This window comes from Thamnophis sirtalis, unplaced genomic scaffold, assembly GCF_051295495.1.
Source record: "Thamnophis sirtalis isolate CommonGarterSnake01/CBP01778 unplaced genomic scaffold, rThaSir2_p1.2 scaffold_3, whole genome shotgun sequence".
Classification (NCBI taxonomy): Eukaryota; Metazoa; Chordata; class Lepidosauria; order Squamata; family Natricidae; genus Thamnophis; species Thamnophis sirtalis.
The window spans coordinates 152,387,596-152,414,186 of record NW_028261383.1 but is presented as its reverse complement, the minus strand read 5'-3'; the positions used below and the strand labels follow the sequence as shown (position 1 = coordinate 152,414,186).

At 40.3% G+C, this 26,591-nt stretch overlaps 1 protein-coding gene across 2 annotated transcripts; it reads right to left on the bottom strand.

The window, feature by feature from the left end:
- Positions 1-744: 744 nt before the first annotated feature.
- Positions 745-22,613, bottom strand: NACA (nascent polypeptide associated complex subunit alpha). 2 transcript variants are annotated; one of them, XM_087710450.1, is made up of 10 exons: positions 22,466-22,613; positions 20,406-20,477; positions 12,584-12,661; positions 8,318-11,098; positions 6,337-6,422; positions 5,027-5,104; positions 3,559-3,705; positions 3,099-3,227; positions 1,623-1,745; positions 745-1,020 (listed from the first exon to the last, which is right to left on the bottom strand). In XM_087710450.1, exons 1-10 carry the CDS (start codon positions 22,530-22,532, stop codon positions 1,006-1,008), a joined length of 3,576 nt encoding a protein of 1,191 aa, XP_087566576.1. In that variant the 5' UTR covers positions 22,533-22,613; the 3' UTR covers positions 745-1,005. The 2 variants fall into 2 exon arrangements, with proteins under 2 accessions (XP_087566576.1, XP_087566577.1); XM_087710451.1 differs by having other exon boundaries at positions 8,318-11,095.
- Positions 22,614-26,591: the final 3,978 nt, after the last annotated feature.

Below are 26,591 nucleotides of genomic sequence, written 5' to 3'. Positions count from 1 at the left end.
GCTGCATTTTTAATGTATCTGAAAAATGTGGTTAGTTAAGTAATTTCCAATGAGTAGAAAAAGGGCATATACTTTACTCCTAACAAAACAAATGTAAAAATCATAAAATTATGCAAACTTATTTATAGAAGGGACAAAATCTAGGTTTCCCACTAAAATTTAATTTTCCGCATGAGCGTTCAAACCAAGAAATATTCAAGATAGGAAAACAAGCAAAGCTTCCCGCTTCCTTAGCATGGGGAAAGACAAGCTATTATTCTGTCATATTCACTGAACAATTATACTGCTTAAATTTTACTTATTTGTGAAATCAGCATCAATGTTGCAAGGACACAATCTGACTGTTCAAAACCATGTCTCACAGCTACTTTTCTGCAGGATTTTTGTTTTGTTCTCTTCACAAAGTGGTTCTTCAGAAACAAAGTTAAGTAATATTCACATACAGTAATGCTGATTTTCTAATGAGAAGCTATAGTGACAGCTACGGCATTGATGGGTTTGCATTTTAGGTACAATATTTCATGTATGTATTAATCAAGAAAGATAAACAATGGAAGGAGTCCAAATTATGAATAAGCCTTAAAATAAGATCTATTATACCCACAGAAACTGTAGCAAAATCTTTTCAGGGATTGCTGAAACAGAGACAACATTTTTCTATCAAGTATATTTTTACTGAGATTATTAACAGGAAATTTGTGAATACAACCACTGTTTCGATGATTGCAGCTGCATCTGTTTAAAAAAAAAAGATTCACATCAAGCCATTTCTTTGGCACTCTAGCAAAATTTCAAAGAATTAGTAGAAACTTTCCAGCAAATAAGGAATTCAAACCAGGATCATTAGCCACTATTTTTTTCCAATTTGAAGATTCTAACATGTTGTGGAAAGCAAATAGGTGTAAAATCTGTTTAAACCACCACTTTTATTAACTGATAGAAATAGTACAAATTTTTAATTCAGCTGTCATTTCTCTGTAACACCAAAAAGTCCTTTCTGGATGGCTACATCGTTAATTCCTGGAAAGAAACAGAAAAGAGCAAGTGAGAAACAACCTTTTTGTTTATTCCCTTAGGTGGTAGAACAGAAGCAAATTGTTTAGCTACCCGGCACAGCCAAGTGACCCTGAGGGCTATTATTAAAACTGCCTGTGAGGTCAAGGAACAGCAAGGGTGCAATTGTTGCTGTGACAAAGCACAGGCAAAGATACAGTGCCTAGTTCCTGAATAGTTGCCTAGGATATAACATTGAGCACTAAGGCATTTATGTAACTCCCGAGGATACAATATTGCTGTATTTGTATTAGAAGCTTAAAGAGGTTTAACTGGACTATTTGGAAACAGACGTTTCTCCTCTAAGTCACTTCTTTGCCTCACTGCATGGTTAATCTACAGCAGTTAACCTAATTTTTAGAACATATGGCATCTTGATATCCATTTCTCTTGTACTCTAACAATCACTAGCAAACGTACTGAATAAAAACAGAACATTATTCTTGTAATGAGCTGGATAATCAACCGAAATAACCACTTAAAATGCCCATGGTCAATTCTCCCAAATATATACTAGAATTTGGGGTACAGCAGCCTTAGTCACATATAGCACTCAATCAAGCACTTACCATAATTGCATTTACGATATCATTACTGTTATTCTTTAGGGCACGAACTGCTTTTGCCCGGGAAACATTTGCTTGGGACATAACTAACTCAATGTCTTTCACCTCGACGCCAGTCTCATCAACCTGGAAGGAAGAAGATAGATAATCTCTCAAGGCATCTGCCAGGTTTTTCTGTCAATCAGGAAAGAGATGCTCTATTACTCTGTAACACTCAGGATCCCATAGTAACTGTAAGAACCTCCTAAGATGCCACAAAATATAGCCTAATGAAACCTTATGGATTGTTACAGACATTCTAGTGAACTTAAAAAACTCATGTTTTCATTTTTTATTTCATGAGTAACACGGAATGACAAGTGGTCTGGTGAAAAATATAGCAAAATAGAGAGCTTGTTATAAAATCCAGGGAAAACAAATCAAGAAAAAGGGCAAAATGGAAACTCATTGCTTATATAGTATCATACACATCTAGGAATTCCAAAACTTAATGAACAAAACGCAACAGATTGGCCTGACTGAATGAATCCTGTACTATCATATATAGAGAGAGCATGGCTTGATTATGAGAGAAAAAAATATTAGAGCTGACTAATAGGTCTGCTATGTCTCACATTTCCAAAGCACTTCCTACTCTGGGCTTTGCTCCATCCCAGTCCATGCTAGGCATCTGCTACTAATGATGGAGAATAAGTTGTCTATGTGCACTGCAGGGAACAGGCCAACCACATTGGTAGTGTACAAGATATCAGGCAGTGACATCAGTGAATGGCAGCTTTTCTAACACGGGATGAAGCTGAAGCACACAATTATAGTTATTAGGATCATGCATGGCACACAATTTAGTTAACAAATGGATGCCTCTAGCAAAAATTCACTGAAACTAGAGACAAGCTGGCACTTAAAAAAAACCACAGTACTCCATTCAAATGCTGGAAGGAAGATATTGAAGAATATTCATTGATAAATAGGCTGTTTATTTCAGCCTGCCACTTAAATGGAAGAAAATATTTGAAAATGATATCTGAAGATTCAAAAAGAATGTTTAAAAACTGATAAAAAGTCAAGCAGTATGGCACTTTCCTGGTTGCAAAAATAGAGGTACATGTATACTGTAAGTACTACCATGACAAAACCATGAAAAAAACCTGGAATGAATTACACCACCTGCCTACTGTGGACCTGGAAATATAAAGGAAACTAGATATTTACAAGAGATGGAGAAGGCCAGCACAGGCTGGCCAGTAGACATAATATAAGATACAAAGCAGTATCACAGGTTCTTTTTCTCATTGCCATTTCAGTTTGATACATCTTTTTAGCCTGATACTATCCCTAAGGAAGTAATTTTATATTCACAGGTAGGCTCATACATGTCTCAGCAGACAAAATTTGAGGCAATGATTTAGCATAAACTACTAGACGCATGTCTTAAACTTCCTGAAAAATCCAGCTCACACATTTAAGAGTGATCCTTACCTCCTCCTCCTCACTTTCTTCTTGTACAGTAGGAGTCTGTGTGTTTTCCTGAATATTTGAAATAGCTTCTCCTTGCACTTTGAATTTCTCAGCAGCAGCCAGCTGTGCTTGCTGAGAGAGATCTTCAATCTGGTAGAAATGGATGAGGGGAAAAAAAACCAACTTAATGACTTGTAGAATTTTTTTTGATCATCTACAATCAGATAGTTTATAACTGACAAAGAAAGCAAAATAGAGAACTTTATAAAAAGTGATACTGATAGGTTCTGCTTTCACATTTTAACTCTTCCCATGAAACAAAGCATCCACATGAACCTGTTGTCAGAAAGGTCCTGCAGAGCAAATGTTCTTTGTTTGTTTGAATGTTAACCCCAAGTTCTAACTGGTAGCAAATCTACTGATAGTTGCAGAAACAAATGATAAAGACTTCCTTGCTGGGGATTCCCTAAATTCAGCTTACCTTTGCTTCTCCAAAGACTATATAGGTATCGGAGGCAGGACTTTTATATACATCTGGCTTGGTAATTACAAAGAGGATGTTCTTGGATTTCCTGATAGTAACTCTGGTTACACCTGTGACCTGACGAAGGCCAAGCTTGGACATTGCCTTAAAAACAAAACATAATTGTTTGAGGAAAAGATTTTGACACAGAGCACCTGAGCTAGACTAATAAATGGATTGCAGACGAGCCACAGTGAGATCAGAACACTGGACTTATCGTAAAGGTCCCTTTTCTAAAGCAGGGTTTTCACAATTCCTTCTGCCATGTGGAAAAAAGTCTAATTCATTGCAAAATTACTCCTAATACTTTATTTCATTATTTATTTAATTTATGAAGTCACCCACTTCATAGCTGTGGGTGGCTTACAGTAAAAAGAGAAAAACAATTAAAATGTATTATATAAAAATGCATGGCAGTTGAGCTTCATAAAGTAATGGTTAACAAAACCAAGAGCCAACCTCCATCATAGTCCAGGCCGGGCCCAAACCTAAGTTTTTAGTTTTAAAAAAGGCCAATAGGGTCAGGGTCAAGGGGGAATGAAGTCCCATAGTTTAGGTGCCCTGCCCTTCTCCTGCATCCTGCCAGCTTACACCCCCTCAACTGATGGCACTCAAAGAATGCCTCCCCCCGACTGGATGGGTACAAACAATTGGTGAAAAACAGTCCCCTAAATTAACACAGTTGTAAAGTGCTGTCAAGGCAACTACCTGCACTTTGAATTGTACTCAGAAGCCAATGCAGCTTGAGGAACACACGCACTCAAAAACCGAAGCTTCCAATTATTCTTTCAAGTGCTTCATGTACAGCATATTGCAATAACTATGATTTGGCGGTCATATAGGCTATAAGATGGCCAGTGTAATGGAAGACACACTCATTACTTTTTGATAAATGTAGAACACCTACACAATCCTTTCCTGAAAGGGAAATGGCACCTCCCATTCAAAACCCAACTCAGAATTTTGTGCCAGTAATACGGTCAACTATGGGTTATCTCCGTTTCATCTTCTTCTATAAAACAAGGATTGCACTTCAGAGTTTGACTGTTTTTAGAATAAGACTTCTCTGGGCAAAAGATTCCCTGAAGAGAAGCCAACAGGGATGTATTCAAATATATTCCTTTCTGTGATATACAAACATTTGGAATTTTTGACAAGTTGAATGTAAAAGTTTATCTGATGCCCTGTACATTTCACAGTAGTCCTCTTTTGATCAACAGGTTTTCCAAAATAAGGATGTGCTATAAGAAATGACTTGTAGAAATAGCAACAACGACAAAAAATGAAGTTTTGATAGTTGCAGTAGAACAGGTACTGCAAGACAACCTTAGATGGTATATGTTTACATGATTAAAGATTCAGGGGCACCAACAGTTTCTGTTGGCCAAATCAAGCAAGCCACCAGGAACTGTCAATTTGATCTTACCTTCCGTGCTTTCTTTTCACTCCGGCTCTGTTTTGCTTTGCTAACTGGTTCCTCATCTATTTCAGCTGCTGCTGCAAGCTGTCAAGAACACCACATACTTTTTAAAAAATGCTGATCATCATGAGAACCTGCACATGCATATCTTCACCAAAAAGCCTCCAGATTAAAATACAGGGCCAGTGTTTCGCCAGACAACTCCCAGTTTCTTTAATTACTCACAGCTTCTTGCACAACTTCAACTACTGAACAGTTATTTCTATACTAACTCAGATCACAATGATCTGTGGATAAGTAAGTTTATTGGATAGTGTCCTCAGTCTTTGGAATTTTCCCTGTGTATTCTTCAGAAGAGAAAAAAAAGTTCTGGGTGAAACTGAGTGAGGTCAGAGATAGGATGACAAACATTACAATCCACAGCAGGGAAGTTCCTTATTTACAATATTATTTATCACTACAGCACTCAAATGTTAAATAAAGCCAATAAAGGGGGAAAAGATAATGGAAGGGAAAGGAAGCAGGGCATGATGAAAAAACCCAGAACAGTAACAGCTTTATCTCCATATTTTGGAAAATATATATATAGCAGAAACAAATTCAAGAAATTGCCCAGTTAGCACCCATTGTAATTTATCTCTTTAACTCCTGAAATGTTCTTCGCATGATTTATTCAAAAGGAAAACACCCACTTTTTAAAATATATTACGTATACTGGATACTCTTCCTTTAGTTTCATGTTTGGAAATCGTAGCATACCAACTTTAGATACATATCCATTATATTTACCATTTCACTAACTGATACAGACAACATGGATAAAAAATTGTGACATGGCACAAATCAGAATGTGCACTAATGTGAAAAACTATTGCAAATCAGGGTACAAAACTTTTTTTTAACCTGAGATCTGCACATTGCCTCTGAATTGTATATGTTGGAAGATGGATACAAAGAAAGCTAGGGAGGAACAGGACAAAAACAAGTTCCACTGAGCTGATCATGGCTAATTTTTCATAATTCTCACCTCCATGCTAGATAGGTAATGATACATGGGAAGAATTGAGATGTAGAATGAGTAAGCATTACCCAAACGTGTCGGTGATATTGCTGATGCTGACTGGGTAGCTGTGCAATTTTTTTTTAATATTGTTTGTTATTTTTAAAAAGTAGTAGAAAGTGTCAGCCTCTTATCTAACTAAATTATGTATTCACAATTGCTGTGTGAGTTTTTTGAGGTTGAAATATACTTACTTTTACAGCCCTGCCCAAGCATATGAAATACAGTTTATGCTGTTCTTCTTTCCCTTTCTCACCTGCGCCTGCTGTGTGGTGGCCTGCGTGGAGTCCTGTTCTTCAAGTTCTGGCACTGATTCATCGCTGTCGGATTCTGTTCCAGAACCTACAGAAATCAACATGCATAATTTCTTTCCAACTTGGTCTCTATTGGGAGTGGCAGGCAGGCCCAGAACTTTGCTGCTTGGTTCATGAAGAAACTTTTATTGTGCAAACATTGTTAAAAAATAATTTCAAGCCAAAATACTTCAGAAATGTCTGGTAGTAAAAGAACATATCCCCAACATTTCCCACACACATGGAAAAAAATAAATTTACAGACAACGAAATTCCGAAATGGCAGTGATGTAATATAATAGTGGTTTAACTTATGTGGCAATAGGACAGGGAGTTTGTTCAATCAAGGTTCACAGGAAGAACAGGTTTCTTCCTGGGAACTTGCAAGCAAGGTGTTGATCACATTCTCAGGGTAAGGATATTGTTTCATTTAACTAGTACTTTAAAAAAAATAAATGACCGTTTCATTTTGGCATATTGTAATTTGGCCCATGATTGGAGCTTAGAAATATGCTATGGATCTGAACACCTTTCCTCATTATGCATAGATTCCCTTCCTTTTCACAATTTGTGAGACCTAGGGTTTAGCATGATGTGTACATAGGACAAACAACAACTAGCACCAATTAAGACTGCTTCAAAGTGGATTCAAACATTACACTAATCCATGTTTTAATTATGAATTCCTGTTCAGTGTTCTGAAGCAGCTGGGTTTAGTACACAGAATACCGGTTTAGTACACAGAATTCAGAAATATGATTTAAATTTGTTCTGGCAAACTGGTTATCCTGCATCAAAGAACAAAGGAGCGTGAGCAAGGGAGTGCAAGATGAAGAAAGTCTGCTCAAGTTCATGGCGCGTTCCCAAGGTTTTAAAACAATCAAACTTAAGAAAGATGTTTGCAAGGACTAAATGAACACTAAATGATGACTCACTTAAAAAGTAAAAGTACTTTTAAAGCATGTAATAGTTTGCATTTGTATCTTTCAGAGATAACTTCAAAACACCACCACCATTATATGACTGCCATCTCTGGATGCAAGTTTCAGTGAAGTGCTAGCTCACATGCCTTAATATCTGTGTGACTGCAATGCAAGAAGGGAATAAATGTGATTACTGACAAAAAAGCATATTCAGGGCACAGGTTTTCTGGAACAAGCACAACTGATGTCCCCATCTGTCTTACTAATACTACCTTAATTCCAAGTGATGCTAAACCCTGGCACGCTTACCCTAAATTGCATATGCATGTGACTACATTTAAGTGACTGAAAATTGGACAGAAACACCAGACTACTAATTTCTACTCTCTAACAGACAACACGTGAATTTAACACACAGGGTATGCAAGTATTTAACAGAGAGCTTCCTATTTATACACACTCATCCAAAATGCAGTTGCAAATATAGACACTGAACAATAAACTGAAGGAGGACATCAACATTAGACCACAAATTCTTTAAGGATGAGGGTAAAATACCACCTCCTAGCACAGAACATACCATGAAATGCATCTGTAATTAACAAAATCTACTAGATATGCAACCACAAGCAAAACACTAGAAACAAAAAAAGCAGGCTGAAATGACAGTGTGCCATTGAAAACAAAGAGGTGATTACAGTTTCTAGGTTAGTTCTCTTCCAGAGATATCAGCTCAGACACATCTATTAAACACACACATCATGCCCAGTGATTCAACTATCACATTAGTAGTGTATGTTCTTAAACATAAATCATGAATCACAGTGTGCACAACAAACTTCAACTATAACAACTTAATCTAGGTTTATTTTGACTTAGTAAATTTTAAATCCTAAATGGCGTGTTTCTAGTCTAACAGTTAAAGCAGAGGGAATTCACACTCCATGCCGGTACAATTAAGTTAGTATTCAGTGAGTGGCCTTTGATATCCATGCACACAGCAAACCGAAGAGGCAAATACCCTTGTTATTCTTCAGGAAAGGCTGTTTGATAGGAGGAGGTGGTAAAGGAGCAGTTGCTGGAACCTCAGCAAGGGGCATAGCTGTCTTAGGAGAGAAGTCCACCAGGACTGGCTGCAGAGGTGACTCCTCAACATGTACCTCTGGAGGGATCAAGGGTGGCAGCTCGTCGTCTTCAAAGGTAGTAGAGATAGGGCTGGGGGTCACTTCAGGTGCTAAACCAGGTGCAGGTGCAACAGGGGATGGCTTGGGAAGCACAGAGGAAGGTTCTAGCTTTTTCATGGGGGTAGAAGGAGAGGGTGCAGGAGAAGCCGGCTGAGTGAGACTGCTTGCAATAGGAGGAGTAGAAACAGAAGGATCAGCAGGTGCAAGAGGCAAAGGTGCCATTTTCTGGGAAGGCATTGCCTTCCCAGTTGAAATGGAAACCTGGCTTATGTCTAAGGCGGGGACAGGGGGCAATTTGGGGCTAGAGACAGGACTAAGGGTTACTGGAGTAGAAAATGCTGCTGCAGGGGAAACGGAAGGAGTCACTGCAGAAGGCAGAGGCGCAATGCCAGGAGGAGGGACGGCAGAGGCTACAAGGTCAGGAGAGGAAAGAGGTTTAGGAAAAGCAGCAGGGGTTCCAGGAACGGTCACTTGTGCGGGCGCTGGGTGAGAAACTGCCATTGTTGGGCCCACAGGAGACGTTATCAGGGCAGGTGTGGCTGGTGTCACTGGAGCTGAAGCCATCTCTGCTACAACTATAGGTGATGCCTGATGTTCAGGAGGAGGTACCTCAGAAGCTGCTGCTGGATGGGAAGCAGGTGCTAATGAACTAGGAGTAACCCCTTCAGAGGCCAGAGGAAGGGCTGTGGATCCAGAAATAAGTGCAGGAGTATGGGCAGTAGGCATTGCAGGACTAGAAACATAATCTGCCATAGACAAAGAGCTAGAAGCAAGTTCCGAAGTTGAAAATGGCTTCACAGCAGATGCTGGTGAGACAAGAGCAGGCTCTACTGCAGCCACAGGGCCAAAATCAGCTGCAGGCTGAGAAACAGCCGTCCCTGGAGTTACAGAAGCAGATATGGAAGGAGCAGGAGCTAGTCCCAAAACAGGTGGGACCCTCTTGGAAGCAGGTGGCGAAGGGCCCGTGGGAGGCATTGCTGGACTAGAAACAGGGGCTGAAAGGGGAGCAGATTCCACAGGGGGTCCTGTAGGAGCCACAGGACTAGGAACAGTTTTCACAGGCTGCCCTTTGGGTAGTCCTGGAGCAGAGATTAGTCCTGCTGCTGTAGCAGAAGAAGGGGAAATGGGCTCAGGAATAGGCACTGAAGAAGTAGATTTCATTGGGGGCGATGGAGGAAGCGAAGGTGTAAGAACAGAGCCTGATGAGGACATAGGACCTGAAGAAATTTCTGAAGAGGAAGACGGTTTCACACAAGGAAGTACCGTACGCTGTTCTTTAGGCTTAGACACTGCTGTGCCCAGTGAAGCAGAGCCAGAAATAGGAACTGAAGTGGGACTCTCTGGCTGTGAAGAAAGTGGTACAGGGCTAGAAGGGCCTATTGGGGTTCCAGAAGGTGCTACAGACCCAGAAGCAGGCTTCATTATTGGACCTGCTGTGATCATAGCATCAGCAGGATGTTCTGAGGGAGGAGGTTTCACAGGGGACTTAGCAGGAGCCACCTGTTTAGAAGCCAGTACTGCTTTGTCTAGAGAAGTAGTTACAGAGTCGGAAACGGTTGTCAAAATAGGAGTTTGTAGCTGGGAAGAAACAGATAGTGGACCAGACACAGGGCATACCTCTGGGGCTGCAGGACCAGATGCCAATTTCACAGGTGGTAGAGAACCAGAAACAGGTTTGCCAGGAGGACCTTCGGGTAACAATGGTGTAGGAGCAGGCTTTGCTGGGGACATGATACTGGATTCAGGACCAGAAGTAAATTTTGCAGGTGGTATTGCAGGAGCAAGCTTTGCTGGAGACAAAGGATCAGCCCCAGAAACTTTAGGAGATGAAGCTGGGATCTCAGAACTGGAAATAGATGCCAAAGGAGTCACAGGATGAGATGCAGATTCTGTAGGTGACCCTGCAGGATGTCTCGGAATCGATACAGGCATTGGAGAAATGATGGGACCGTGAACAGTCATAGAATCAGGAAGGGATGGAATAGAACTGATGGGTATGGAAGGCTGGTGAGGGGGAAGAGAGGATGAAATGGGAGCCACTGGATCGAGAGTAGGGGTTGCAGTGTTAGGGATAGGAAGTGTTGGTGACAAAGCAGGAGCACCGGCAGAATCTGGAGGGAAAGGAGTTGGACTAGAGGGTGAAGCCACAGTAGTAGGAGCTGGAACTGCATCAAGGATGGGAGCTGTAGCCATAGAAAGAGACATAGGAGCAATTGGGAGAATGAAAGGAGCTGGGACAGGAGATGATGGAATTGGAGAAACTGAGGCTGCAGAAGTTGACCCTGCTGGGCTTATAGGAGATGTTGATGGAGCAGAAGTAAGAGATCCAGAGGCAGTTACTGAGGCTGGGGGAGAAGCTAGAGGCCCTAAAGGTAGGGACATGTCAACAGGTGCAACACCAGCCATAACTGGTGGTTTCATGGGAGAAAGGGTCTGAGATAACATAACTGAGTCAGCTGAAGACAAAGCAGCATCAGGAGTGGCTTGTACCAAAGAGACAGAGGTAACCAGTTCTGGTGTTGTAGTGAAGGGACAGAGGCTAGCAAGGGGAGAGTTAGCATCATGGCACGAAGCGGAAGGGTGGAGGGGGCTATAAGTAGAAGAGGTGGAAACAGCTGCTAAAGGAGAAAAAGTAAATCAGCATTGGAAAAAGAACATGTAGGAAGAAAAATCAAGTTATCTATAAAGCCTCCCACATGGAAGCGCTGTTACTTGTTGTAGGGGAGAAAATATTAGAGCTGCTGCCAGAGAATTTTTTTCCTCCCACCCCAAGCAACTTTTCTGGGACACTTATTAATTTTTAGCCATTATATCATTGGCTTACTCTTGCGTACTGTATTGTATTACTCTTTATTATGTAAAATGTTATTATACTTTACTGTATTACAGTTTGGCAGCATGCACATTTGATGAATAAAACCAAACTGTCTTTGCAGCCATAACACTTCAGAAAGAGTCAACATTTCCCATGAAGACACACAATCTTCTTTGAGTTGAACTCATTTCCTAGTCACTTTAGAGACATGCCCATGTAATTATTTCATTTGAATATTACTTTCACAATCTAGCCATTTCCCATAATTTCCCACCCAACTTAGTTTTATTGAGATCAGCCAGTCAGCTTGATGCTGCCAAATAGCTGGGGAAATTACTATACCACAGCTAAGCTATTCAGGTATTCACTGATTAACAACAGCCTAATTCTGCACCTCTTCAAACTTGTGTATAGTCTTGAAAAATAGATTATGACCGGTCCTCAAAATGATGCCCGTTGAAGCATCCTCATTCATGTGGTCATGACTTGAGCATTTTGAAACTGATGGGCATCTGCAATGATCACAGCATCCCATAGTCATGGTATTGTCATTTGTGGTTCTTACTGGCATGCTTACTTACTGACAAGTCAATAGAGAAACTGTCAGTAGGCTGCAAGTTGTAGTCATGTGACATCAGGCTTAATTACCAGAGGTAATTTGGTTAATTACTGCAGTGGAACTGTGTAAGATGTAAGCTGGGTACAGTCATGTGAAGTTTCACTTAACGACATTACTTAGTGCTGAAATTGTCAGTCCCAATTTCGGACATTACGTGAGGATTAATTGTAGCTATCACTTCTGGCCCAAATGAATCTTACCATAAATTCAACCCTTTAACAGCTGCTAGTAGTCTTTTTTTCTTATCACCTTCATTTTAAGATAGTAAAGCTGCTAGTTCAGGAAACAAGTTGCAACATTTAAGCTTGAAACATTCACTCCACTGTGGTGCACTGGAAATTTGAAAACTTTTGTTTTCTATTTTAAGGAGGGAAGCCTGTGATTTTAAATTAAGTTTATTACAGAAGCCTCAAGTAAGTCAAACTATACTGTATCAATGAAGCATACTGAAGCATCCCCATTTCAGGCAAAACATTATAATCTATGAACCCAGGCATTTGATTAGTTAAACTAAGGACAGAACTTGAACATAGTTTTGGCCTTCAAGCATAGTGATACCAACTACCATTCACTCCCATCAGATTGTATGCCATATTAAAGTAACTGTATTAATCCAACACTATAAATATACTGTTGAAGACGGCATATGCTAAGATTAAGAACAAATACCTGATGCTAGAATGGGAGGCTGAGAACAGACTGGAGGTGCTTCAGCAGCACCAGGAAAAGAAGCAGGAATGGCAGATGCTGAATGAGCAAAATCAACAGTTATTAAAAGCACATCGATAAAACAGGAGCTAGAACAATCAAGAAGATTCTATTCTTTCAGCTCGATCAATAGAACCAATAAGACCTCCACAGTTAAAAGACTTTGGATCAATTCATGGAAGTTGGGAGGATTCAAGGCTATTAGTAGCTTTGATGGTGCTGTAAATGCCTCTGAAGCCAATCTACTGAGAGGTTATGGGCTTCCTTCTACAGTTGGTTGATTTTGAAAACAAATTGCTGACTAGATGAGCCAGGGTTGTTTGTGATCCAATAGCCACTTGCCTATGTTCTTATATAATTCACATGCAACAGAAAAGCTAATAATTGCATTAGTGACCTGCAAGTCTCTTGGGTTAAATTATTTAGAAAAAGCCAGAAGCATAAACTCAGAGAGGTAACATAATATATATGTATTTGTTTGATTGCATGGGACAAGGAATCTCATGTGACCTAAGGGCTCTGGTATCTTGAAATCTTCCTCTAGTTTATGTTATTTGACTTATTAATAGAACTCATATAGCTACCCAACTCATAGTGACTCCAGGTGGCTTATGTGTAAAATCCCAAATACAAAACCCAATATATATTACGTTAGACTGGCTTTTCCAAACTAAGGCAAAAAAAAGGAGAAAATAGTTTTATAATAAGAACTTTCAAATTCATTAAAAAAATAACACTCGAGTCCTTTATTCTTTTATCTAGAGTCTAGACTAATGAGTCAGCTGAGCAAAACCTTTTGCTACAGTAATAACTCAAATAGTGTTAGTTGGGATGACAACAGGACTGGGATGGCATCCAGAATTCAAGGCAAATATAGCAAAAGAGTGATGCAAAAGCTAGATTAAGCATGTGGTCCAACTATATCAGTATGGAAACCAAATCTATGAAATTCAATCCTATTCCATCTTGAAGTTTATGCCTTTCTGCTGCTTGCACTTAAAGCTCATATCTTAATTCAAAATATTCCTGAAAAAACACCAGAATCCACAAGATGAAAGGGATTAGCCTCAATCTCATCATAATTGGCTGTTTTACAAACTATGAACTCCCCTGGTCTTAATCCTATATTTTTTCCATTAGGCAAATATAAGAGAGAAGGCAAAAAGGCACTTAACTACTCTTTAACAGCTCATTTAATAAAGAAAACAGTCACATTAAAAGATAGGTGCTTCATGTCAATTCCTGTGCATTAAATCTTAGCAAAACTGGTGCAGCAGTTATACACATGACCGTAGGACAATTGAACATATATTCCAAAATAAAGAGTAAAATAAGTTCTGGAACAAGGTATCAAAGCAGCCAAGGATACAATCAGAAAGTTGTAGCTTCATCTTAGTAAGTAGAATTATTTCTCTGTGAAGGACTGTACATAGCTGTGAGCCTAGCATTAATTTGAAAGGATTCTTTATTGATGCTTCCACCATTAAAATATTTTAGAAAATATTAAGATACAACATTTCATTTATGACTTTCCAAATAAAATGCCTATTGGAAATGACAGAAGGCAAAACCTAGTAGTCCTGGATATGAGTTGCTTAGCAACCATTTGAAAGTACAATGGACCCCTGCCCCTCCCACATAAAAAAGGACTTGTGACCTGGATTCAAAGTTCCAATGGCTGTCTGCCCCTCCCCCCACCCAAGCATTCGTAGCTATTGGCAGTGTCCTGCAATCATGTGACCATGATTTATTACTTTTTTTGGCCAGAAACTGGCATTTACTTCTAGCTTCTGGCAAAAATGCCCATTGGGGACAATGGGTTTGCTTAATGACCATGAATTCACTTTTAATGATTAGGATGATTCCATTAATGACTACTGCAAAATGTGTTTTAAAATCGGGTCAGTCATGTGATGACCCATTTAACGACTGGCACACTTATGAATGTAATTCCGAGCTTCGGTTGCGAGTCAAGGACTATTTGTAACACTTTAGGAAAGGATCAAATACAGTACTGAACAGCTAAAGAGTGTTCAGGTGTTTGTTCAAATTTCTGTGGTTTATCAAGCGGGTGAATCAAATCTAAGGCATCAGATTAAACAGAGCTGGCATTTCAGAAACACTGGTGATGTTACAGTGCATTTCTTTCATTTTAAGTCAGATATATATGTGTGGCAGTTCTAGTCTGCTGCTTTAATTTCAGACCTACCTGAACACTCTAAAGCAGTCCCAGCCTGAAAATCCTTGCCTCTTATCTCAGGATTCTTGGTAGCAACTGGCTTGCTCATCGTTTCCATGGGGGCCCCAGGAGCTGGAGCTACAACAATAGTTTTAACCATTCAGAAATCCTACAAGGCTGCTATATATGCTTTTTGAGGCCAGCTGCTCAAGTGGAAATATATCCAATCATGCAGAAAGATGGGAGTTAAACTCAGTTGCAAAAGACAAAAAGCACAGGCAAAAAAAACACCCCACTATAGAAAATGTCAATTTTATTTATATTAGAAATGAATTTGACAAATCAAATCATCTTTCTAACCAAATTAATGTCATTGTGCTGGCAGATTTGAATTAATTAAATGCCTACCTTCATGGCTTCTTCGGATTGTGACAAGATGTTTACATGCACTCATTTGAACTCAAGTTAACAGCAGCTGCTGAATGTTAGTATTGATGCATCAAAAGCCAATCTAGATGAACCCATGGAGCATTAGCAGGCATGAATACAACTACTTCACCATAGAATAAAAGCCAGTAAAGGATAACTTAAAAATCAATGTGTTGTCAGAAACAATAATATATTGTTTCCATCTTGAAGTTTATTTACTATAATATATACTGAAAACCAAAGTAGCTTGTTTTAGATTTGAATTATCAGCTAGAAATCCATTTTGGATTTATAATGACTTTTTTTTCTGTACAGAATCAGGACAGTTTAAAATGGGTCTTTACCAACCTCATAATTACAGGCCAGTTTACAAATTTAGATAAGTAAATCTGAAGCAATTGGAATATGGTAGAGACAAATTAATTAAGAGTCCATGATTGTGAATGCAAAGGGTCCTTGTTTAGTAACTGCCTCATTTAGTGAAGCTAAAATGAGGATTAAAAATTTAAGAACCAATCCTTACATTTTTGATCTTTGCAAGTCTGTGAAGCAAAGCTGAAGATTATAAGCAGAGTCAGTTACTTAGAAACTGCTTTGCTTAAAAACCAAGTTGCCAATCCCAACTCTAGTTGCTATAAAAGACTACTCATACTGGCCAGGACCCCAACCTTTTGGCACCAGGGATTGGTTTCACGGAAGACAATTTTTCCATATATATATATATATATATATATATATTTTTGGGGGGGGGAGAAGGAGCAGATAACCTACATTCCATATGTGTGCAGTTTTGCTTGCCTGCTACTCATCTCCAGCTGTGCAGCCCAGTTCCTAACAGGCCATGGATAGATACTGGTCCACAGCCCGGGGACCCCTGCCCTTAATTTATCCCCTGCTCTCAATACTTGAGTGTTCTAGACACTTTGTTTCCACCATAGAAAAAAGTCTATTGCACTTTTCTCCTATGATGGGGGCAGAGAATTTTCTGAGATAGAAATCCATTGGGGGCTGTGCGGATGGGGAAATAATCCTGCTGGGAACTATTTTCTGCTTTCATTTATTGGCCAAATGATTGTTTTGATGAACTGTAACTACTGGGCAAGTACTTCTAGAGTTAGCAGAAGGTTTGATCATGGCCATTCTTAGATAGATAACAGAAAAAACTTCCTTTAAAATATCTTAGTGTGAGATTGGCAAAGAGCTCTTCAATGCTCTCCAGTGCTAGAATTGAGGAAAGGAACAACTCCTATATGCAGAGGGTTTGGTTATCCTTGTTGAAGTCTGCATGTAGTAAAGGCAAGACCTGGAAATAAAATCTGATGTTGCAGAGCCTTCCTTCATTTTGGGCTCAGTAGTAGAAAGCTTCCCATGTGAATTCATATATGTAGATGGTAGAAAGTCATTTGGATTCTATAATAGTATGATTTTGTAATTATCTCTAGGTTGGTGAGATAAATCCAAACTCCTGGCATATTGTAACCAGATGATCCCCCTTGATTTAGTCTAGTGATGTCCAGAAGCTCCTTTTAAGAAATTGATAGCTTGCCTTGATTGAAGTATCAGTTTCCTGGCACAGTTGGGTGCTATTAGCATACTCAGTATAATTCTATTCTCCAGTTCTGAACTAGTCTCAGGAGTCTAGGTTAATGGGGAAGGTATGTAGCAGGCAGTGGTGGGTTCTGGATCCCCTTGCAACAGGGGCCGGTGTCCTCTACATCAGTGTTTTTCAACCTTTTTTGTGCAAAGGCACACTTTTTTCATGAAAAAAATCATGAGGCACACCACCATTAGAAAATGTTAAAAAAATTTAACTCTGTGCCTATATTGACTATATATAAGGTGTTTTTCCCATGGCACACCTTACACTATGTCACGGCACACTAGTGTGCCGCGGCACAGTGGTTGAAAAACACTGCTCTACATGAATGTGTGCAGTGGTCGCGCACGCGTTACCACCTGCGATGCTCTGTGACGCTTCAGCTGCTTGGCGTAGCGTCGCGCAGGCGCCGTACGCTCCGTGCACAGAAGCCCGAAGAGCTCAAATACAGGTAAGGACGGCAGGCAGGCCCTCTGGAGCACCATACCAGAACAGTACCTGGCGCTCCCAGCAGGCACCGGTACGCCTGTACCGGGGCATACCGGTTGTAACCCACCACTGGTAGCAAGTTTTTGGGCCATGTGCATTTAAATATGTTTACTGCCTATAATTCCTGAGATAGGGAGCATGAGATGAAGCTGTTTTGGGAGTTATCAGAACATCCCCTATTAACTCAACATAATTTGCTTCAACGTTCTGAGGCTGAGGTCTATTACCTGAGTTCTAAACCTCAGCAGTTGAATTTATCTGATGCTCAGCCCAAAAGCTTATCTTATTCATAAGCTTTGCTTTGCTCAGCTTTGGTGGTACTATCTTTTCAGAAGTTCTTTTAGATTGTCCCAGAAGATATAAGCTTTGAGTTTCCTATTCTTAAACTATTTCTCCTAACCAATCCAGGCTCCTCTCCTGAGAGTGATGTCTCTGATTAATAAAAACTGGCCAGAGAGCAAATTTTCCTTTCCCAAGAGTCACAATCTGAGAGATGTCTTCACTTTCAGTGGAATTGATAGATGTTTTTCTTAATATTTGGGCTATTTGATTCTGGAAAGGAAGAAGCATTTACTTCAGGGAAAGGAAATTTCAATAATACATTGATACAGGCAATTATTTAACCCTGGAGACTGAAAATCATAAGTTCCAGGCAACTGGTTTGGAGGAATTATGTGGCCACCTGTTGGATTGTCTCTTTTCTCTTCTTTGCAAGGGAGATCAGCTCTCTTTGGTATCCAGGTGCGGTAGGACATGTGCTGGTTGAAATATGCTCTTGACTTTTTGATGGTCTAATCATGATTCATAAACATGTCTTCTGTATGATTTGAAGTGGACTATGACAGTTGCTATCTCCTTTGTGTATATTATGCGAGCTGACTGGCTAAATGAGAAATTCGCTGATGCTGAAACCCAAGGAATGTTCTGTGGGATGAATAGATTGGAATGTGTAAATGGGCCACCTGTTAAGTCTAGCAAGTCTATGACATAGTTTTTTCTAAAGACTCTCTCACTGGCTATCATGTTTTCCATCCAGAACATGCAGTATTTGATATGACAAGATATTCTGCTTCCCCTGGTTTTTTTTAGATATTATTAATATGGAGAAAAAAAACATAAACCTTCTCAACCATGTGATCTCTAAGGCTACTAAGGCTAATGATAGCTTATAGCAGATGTTTTGTTGGTCTCTATGAAGAAAGGAAGAAATGACATTCTTGGGAGGAGGGAGCATGCTAAATATGTTTGGTTATCTTTAGGAATGTTGTATGTTATATGAATACAAAGGTAGGGCAGTATGTTGTTACCTAAAGGAGCTAGATCTGGGCACCATTATGTTGGCTTAATTCTCTTGAAAAGATTAAGCATGGATCTGGAAAGTTAGAAATTAAACTTCTTATTTGGCCTCCTCATAGAAAGCTCCAAAATGTTCAGCCGCTACATTGCTGTCCATTAGATTACTGACTACTAGGTTAAGGTCTCCAAAAAAGGAAAGTGAAAATCATGAAAACTAAAAAAAGGAAAAGGAAAAAGTGTTATCATGGTGGTTCAAGCCATGCTAGTTTGCAGGCAGGACTACTCTCCAGAGGAAGCCAAGATCAGGAAAACTGCCTCCACAGGAAGTGACATCAGAACCCTTTCTAGCTCTCTGGAATCAGGAGAGGTGTATCTATTTCTGAATGCCCTTGCTCTGGTGTAGGAGTAGAAACAGGTACTTGCTGGCTGCCTAGAAGAAAAGCATCTCTGTTGCCCAGACCACTCTTCACAGAACACTCAATGGAACTCCAAAGTTCCCCTAAGTTTTCAAATCACATGTGCCACCTTTGGGATAGAAACCATTATATTAACAATTCAGCACTGGACAATAAAATAATGAATTTTAGGTTTCATGATCATAGTAAATCCTATGTTTAATAATTACTGCCATATTACTCTATCAACTAGGTCTCCATCTCTCTTTTTGTAGCTCTTGTTTCTTAAGTGTTTTAATAAATACATTAACTTATTTACAAAAAAGAAATAACCATCCAGTAATGGACAACAGCTCCACGCATGTGTGTGCATAGAAGCCAAGTCATATATCATGCAGTATCCTTTAAGCTTCCAGCCAGAAATGTGGCAAATAATGAAAATTGAATTATTTGGTATCCAGCATCCAAAATTCCCTCAAGACATATCACTTGAAACATAATAGATAGTAAAGTTCAAAAGTTAGTAAATCCAATATAGTAAAAGTATGCACACAATACAGCCAAATACACTAAAACACAACCAGGGTTTTTAAAAAGCTCATAGCTCACAATTCTAATCCACTCAAAATGAGGCACACTCTTTGCCAATCTCATGTATAGCATGCTTAATAAATGCCAGAGATTTTTTGAAAGGGAGTTCTTGATTTCTTTAGAGTTCAAAAATACAATTATCATCACTTTTCTTTCCTGAAAAAAATCTCAGACATTTACTAGCAATATCATTTTAAAGGATCCCAATTATTCTGTAAGGTCACTCTGATATAAAAGCCAAAATATTAAGCGAGTTTCTAACATCTAACATGTGTTACAATACTAAAACAGTTCTAATATCTCATCTGATAACACCAACAAATAAATATATGAAGAAAAAAATTCCAGTAGCTAAGTTATTAGTGTTGTCCGTATAATATACTTTAAAGGGCCTAACGTCTTCCCAATGTTCTGGATTAAAGCACAAATTAACACTCAGTTAGGACTTGTGGGGAGTGGAAGGAAAGCTGGTTCAAACTTTCAATGAAAGAGAGCATTTAGTTCCAACTTGCAATCATGCAGTTGCTCACTCCAAAAACATTATATACAATCTCCCAAATATGTATCTAGTGATTTATAATGTTTTCCCTAAATCCTTATTTAACCATACAACGGCTCTATAAGGTAAATCTTTTATTTTTAATACTACTACAAATAAAGAGGATAAAATTAACAGATGATTTCCTTAAGGCTTTTGGGCAAACACATGGTAGAAAGCATGGAACTCTCTCCACAAAGGACTTCTAGGGGTCTCCTTGCTGATGGAGAATGTATTTTAAAGGTATATAAATCATCCAAAGTACTAACCTGTCTCAGCTTGAGGCTGGGGCAGCTCCTGTTCCGTTGCCGGGACAGTTTCTGTGGCTTCTCCAGGCATTTCTTGATAGAACAGGAACAAAATAAAAGGTAAGTTATTTTTGTCCTATTATCTTATCTATTGTAGAATACTTTTTTACAATAAAGTCGTAAAGTGTTGCAGTCATGATACCCAGGCAAACCACTTATACATAAGACCTTTAGATACTGTATTAAGATATTAATCCTAAAAAGACAATTTACAGGTAGTCCTCAACTTACAACAGTTTGCTTAGTGACCAAAGTTACAATGGTACTGAAAAAAACTGACTTATGACAATTTTCACACTTATGACCATTGCAGCATCCCCATGGTGACACGATTTACATTTGAATGCTTGACAACTGATCCACATTTATGACAGTTCCAGTATCTTGGGGTCATGTGAGCATCTTTGTGGAACCTTCTGACAAGCAAAATCAATGGGGAAACCAGATTCATTTAACAACCTTGTACTAATTTAATAACTGCAGTGGTTCACTTAACAAATGTGATCAGAAAAGCCATAAAATTGTGTCAAAACTCACTTAACAAATTTGTGACTTAAGCAACATAAATTTTGGGCTCAGTTTTGGTTGTAAGTTGAGGACTACCTGTATTTCAATATTCAGCCAAATGTTTTAAAGTATTAAAAATGCTGATCTGGTCTTCATTTTTATAATCTTATAACTGCCTTATTATCTCAGTTAAGTGGTCAATGCTTATGATCCAGCAGCAACAACAAAAATAAGTCGAATTATTAATATACACAAGTTACTTGTGTATATTATGCCAGTTCAACTGTGGAAGATGTATGCACCTCAAGTTTCATTACTAGATATTCTCATACGTTGAAAAACCTTTACACCCACAACTTCTACCCCTTCCCTAAATAAAGCTTGGTTCTGTAAATCACCTTGTTTTTTATTTTATCACACCACCATCACCGTGTACTTTCCAGGTACCTTTTACCAAGCAAACATCCTTTCACATGCCACTTCATCAGAAGGATGGACTGAACAAGGGGACAGTGCGTAAGCGCACCAGCGTGCCCTCCATCCCTGTCCTACTGTCCCCATTTATTTGTACTCATTTCCCTTGTTCATGTCCATGTTTATATTTTTACCTGTCATCTTGTACATGTTTGACAAACTAAATAAGAAAAAATAAAATAAATAAAGTGTTAGTATTCTCTCCCTTCCACTAAATATATTTATGCCTGTGTGCTGACACTACCACCACCACCATTATTCCACTTATCGCCCTGCAAGCTTTCTTCCTAATTTTTTGCCCCATCCTTGCTCAGTGCCTTGCTCTGAGGGGAACGTTTCCCAAGCACAAAGTTCGTGTGAAAACAGCAAGGAGTTCACTCTCTTGGCAAATCCTGTCTCCCTGTGCTTGACCACATGCAGAAAATCTAGGCCAGAGGTCTTCAAACTTGGCAACTTTTAAGACTTGTGGCTGGCTGGCGAATTCTGGGAGTTGAAGTCCACAAGTCTTAAAGTTGCCAAGTTAAGGGGACCCCTGATCTAGGCGTCGCGAAAGACTCCACCCCAACTCTGACCACAACCTTCCCCTTCAATTCTTTATATCAAACATGGAGGGGGAGGAGGGCCCGTTTAGCAGAGTCTCCAGTCCAGCCACCGCCCACAATTGAGCAAACCAGGACCTGTCCAAGAACGTTAAGTTCTCTCGTCCTCTCCGGCTTTATTGGAAGCGCCGGAGTCTTCCTAAGGGACGGCCTTCTTCTCCCTTGTGCGTTCATTACCAAACATCATTCTTCCGCCCCCAAACTCCAGGGAGCCTCTCCCCTTGAACCGCAAGGCCGCCCTGACGCCCCATAACCCAGAGCGAATGGCCCACAGCGGCCTATTCGGAGCCCCCGCCGAATCTAACCGTCCCGGGTCGCCCCGCCGCCCTCGGCCCACCCCTCTGGAGCCACTTCAGCGTTTCCCATTTAGGCGGCTCCCCGCCGGCCGGCTTACGGAGGCATCAGAGGCGGATTCCGGCGGATACAAACGACGAGACTTACCGTTCGAGACAATCCGGGCGCAAGATGGCGGAAGAAAAAGACAAGGGAGGTGAAGGGAAGCCGACATCCGGTGTGCGTCGGAACAGCTTCCGGGTCTTAAAAGAATCTGTTTTACCACGTGCTCTTTGGGCGATGCTTCCGGACTCTTCGGAAGGTTGCTTGTTAAAACTTCGGATGGTGAAGCAAAAGTTGGTAGAAGTTCCTAAGTCACGGAGGACACCCCCCCCCAAAAAACCCCACCCATCAGTCATACCAAAGGTGCTTTTTTCAACTGGAACTGGACTTCCTGGTTTTTAAATATTTATTTTTTCATTTGATTTGTCAATCATTTACAAGATAATAGGTAAAAGAATAAAAACGAGTATGAATGAAATGGTAGGGATAAATGGGGACAGTAGGACAGGGACGGTAGGCACGCTGATGCGCTTATGCACGCCCCCTTACAGACCTCTTAGGAATGGGGTGAGGTCAATAGTAGACAGTCTAAGGTTAAAGTTATGGGGATTTGAAGCTGTAACAACAAGATTCCAGGCATTGACCACTGTTGCTGAAGTCGTATTTTCTGCAATCAAGTTTGGAGAGGTTTACATTTGAGTTTGTATCTGTTGTGTGGACAATTTTGTGTACTACTCTTTAAGTCCAACTGTAGGCAGCGTAGTTCTAGGTTGTCCAAGGCCAAAATTTCAAGCCTGGTGGTGTAGGGTATTTTGTTGCGAGTACTCTTTCACTCTTCTCATGAAATACTTCTGGACCCTTCTTTGAAGGTGTTTCACTTCTCATCCAAGAAGCTTCTTCAGTTTTGACTGGGTGGTGGGTTGAAGCTTCTTGGATGAGAAGCGAAACGTCTTCAAAGGAAAAAAAACCCAGAAAGTCCAGTTCCCTCTTGAAAAAGCACCTTTGGGACAACCATGACCTGGATGACTGAGAATCTTCATAGACACCTATCAGTCATCAACAGTAGGAATAGTAAAGACAAAAAATAAAGTCTGTTTATGAATAGATGGTTCTTAATATTTCCTTTATTCTGTAGTATCTATTTACTTATCCAATTTCTGCACCACTCACCTCACTTAAGTGATAAGGGAGTTTACAAAAGTATAAGCACAGAGATGAAAAACAATGAAAGCCAGGTTAAAAAGCTGCTTAAAAAGTTAAAATAAATTGTTGGAAGAAATTTCCTGTGTTTGTTTCCTAGCAGGGAAGCAGTCACGGATGCTGAGAAGAAATAGACATGGAAGCAAACTTCCAGAAAAGGGATCCTTTAATTCAGGAAGGCAAGAAAAGTAGTGACACAGCTGAGCGTTCCTGGTTTGCAAGCAGATTTGGGGTGTGACTCTGAGCCTTTTATGCTTAATTCCCCATTTGAAGCTCCTGTAGCTTGATGGCTTTATTTGTGTGCCTCTAGTTAAAGTGATTGCCCTGGATCCTCTCTTCCTGCCTTAATGGGTTAATCCTGTCCCAGGACCTTTGTCTTTCCTATTCTGGGGGTTAATCTTGTCAGGGGGAAGGAAAAAGGGAGTTCTGGTTTTGCCTGTTGAATTATTTTTAGTCTGATTCTCCTTCTCTTAATGCAGGGGTCTTCAAACGTCTTAAATGGCAGGATATAATTCCCGGTACTTCAGACTGTTGGTGGGCCCGGACCGCTGGGTGGGCATGGCTAGGTCGTGTGACTAGGTGGGCCTGACCAATTTAACAGTCCATTAAACTGCACACAAATTAAGCTTTAATTTGTTTTACTCCTGCGGGTGTTTTAGTTGCTTTTGTTTGCATGTTGCTCTTTTGGTTGACTTTTTGTTTTACTAGATATCTTTTTTCAGTTGTTTAGGAGTCTAGTGGTCCACTTCAGGAAACCCAGTTTTGTAGCAATTCTTTTCAGCCCCAAGGAGCTTACAATCAACAAGTCTTTGTGTGTGTGTGTGTGTGTGTGTGTGTGTGTGTCCCTCTCTCCCCCCCCCTACTTCTATCTTCTGGAGGGGGAGATAAAAGTGGACCCATTTTTCACCCCTCCTCCAGAAACATTTTGCAGGAAAAAAATGGGCCATTTTTTGCCCCAAAACGGGCTGGTTTGGCCAATTTTTGGTGTCCTGGAGCATTTGTGCATCCTGTTTTTCACCTCCCCTGCCTCCAGAACATCTCGACAGGCCAAAATTGTTGCCCTTACCTTTCAGTTCCAGCCCACAGGGCTCGCAAAGCAAAGTCCTGCACTTAGCTGAAGGGTGGGTGGGGCAGTCTCATGGTCCTGTGCGGGCTGGATTAATAGATTAATAGGGGGCTGCATGCAGCCCATGGGCCTGCAGTTTGAGGACCCATGTCTTAATGGCTCTACTTACGTTTTTCTATTGTTAGCTCTGTTAGCAGGGCTGCTCTGAGTTTTTCTTTCAGCTGATGCTTTTTGGTTTTTGTAAAGGGAGAAGGGCTGGCTTGAGTTTCATAGCACTGTTTTCTGAGGTTTCTGGTGTTGTCCTTTTGGGGTGTACTTCCCACAAAATGTAAGGAATACTCTCAAGCTGCCAAATATCCCCAGGGTTGCCTGTCAAAATGAAGTCAGCATCCCCATAAAGCTCGTCTGCGGAAGGAAGCATGAAGTGCTCCAAAATCTCCTGGTAGACGGCTGCATTGACCCTGGTCTTAATGAAGAACAATGGTCCAAAGTCTTGTTGCTCAGTGGTCCAAAGTCCTCTTTTCTGATGAGAGCAACTTTTGCCAAAAGCACCAAAACCTGGTTCAATGACTGTGGGATACTGTGCTTGATTGACCTCTCCATTCTTCCTCCATACTGTGGGTCCTTGGTTTTCAAATGAGATGCAAAAGTTGCTCTCATCAGATGCTAACTTCATTTTCCAGCTGCCCACATTGCCAAAAGCACCAAAACCTGGTTCAATGACCATGGGATTACTGTGCTTGATTGACCAGCAAACTTGCCTGACCTGAACCCCATAGAGAATCTATGGGGCATTGCCAAGAGAAAGATGAGAGACATGAGACCGAACAATGCAGAAGAGCTGAAGGCCGCTATTAAAGACTCCTAGTCTTCTATAACATCTCAGCAGTGCCACAGGCTGATAGCTTCCATGCCACGCCACATTGAGGCAGTAATTGCTGCAAAAGGGGTCCAAACCAAGTATTGAGTACATATGCATGCTTATATTTTTCAGAGGTTCGATATTGTTCTATGTACAATCCTTGTTTTATTGATTGCATTTAATATTCTAATTTTCTGAGATGGTGGATTTGGGGTTTTCATGAGCTGTATGCCATAATCATCACAATTATGACAAATCACGGCTTGAACTATCTTGCTTTGCATGTAATATCTCATATATTAGTTTCACTTTTTAAGTTGCATTACTGAAATAAATGAACTTTTGCACGATATTCTAATCTTTCGAGTTTCACCTGTATTTTCTTTGCCTGACCTCAGCTGGGATGGGTCAATGTAACAGCAATACCACTTAGATTTATATACCGCTTCACAGTGCTTTACAGCCCTAAGTGATTTACAGAGTCAGATTATTGCCCCCAACAATCTGGGTCCTCATTTTACCCACCTGGGAAGGATGGAAGGCTGAGTCAACCTTGGCCTGGTGGGATTTGAATTGCCAAATTGCAGGCAGCTGACATTCAACAGAAGTAGCCTGCAGTACTGCACTTTAACCACTGTGCCACCATGGCTCAGGATGAGATGGTTCATTTCCAAACATTAGTTACAATGGTGATGAGTGTATTGTTGGGAGATTTGAAAGACCAGGTTGGGGATAAATCATGGAGAAAATTGATGTTGTTGCCAGGAGCGGAAAACGATTAGATGGCATCAGTCAATTTCCAAGATTGAAGCCGGCCCTTGTTTCGGTTGCGAATTATGAAAAGTTGTAGTTCAACATCTTTGGTGGTGGTGTAGCTGGTGGAGCTGGGCTACGGTGTCAGAAAGATGTGCTTGTTAGCAGGGAGATGCGGGATTGGCAGAGAAAATCCTTATGTATCTTACAATTGTGAAGATAAGTGGAGGAAAAGCGGGATAATATATTGTTTTCCCGCATTTGAAATAGTCTTCGGGAGTTACTATCAATTTCAGGTCGGGAAAGCTTATCTTGGTTACAACACAACCAGATTCAGTTCCCCAGCCTCA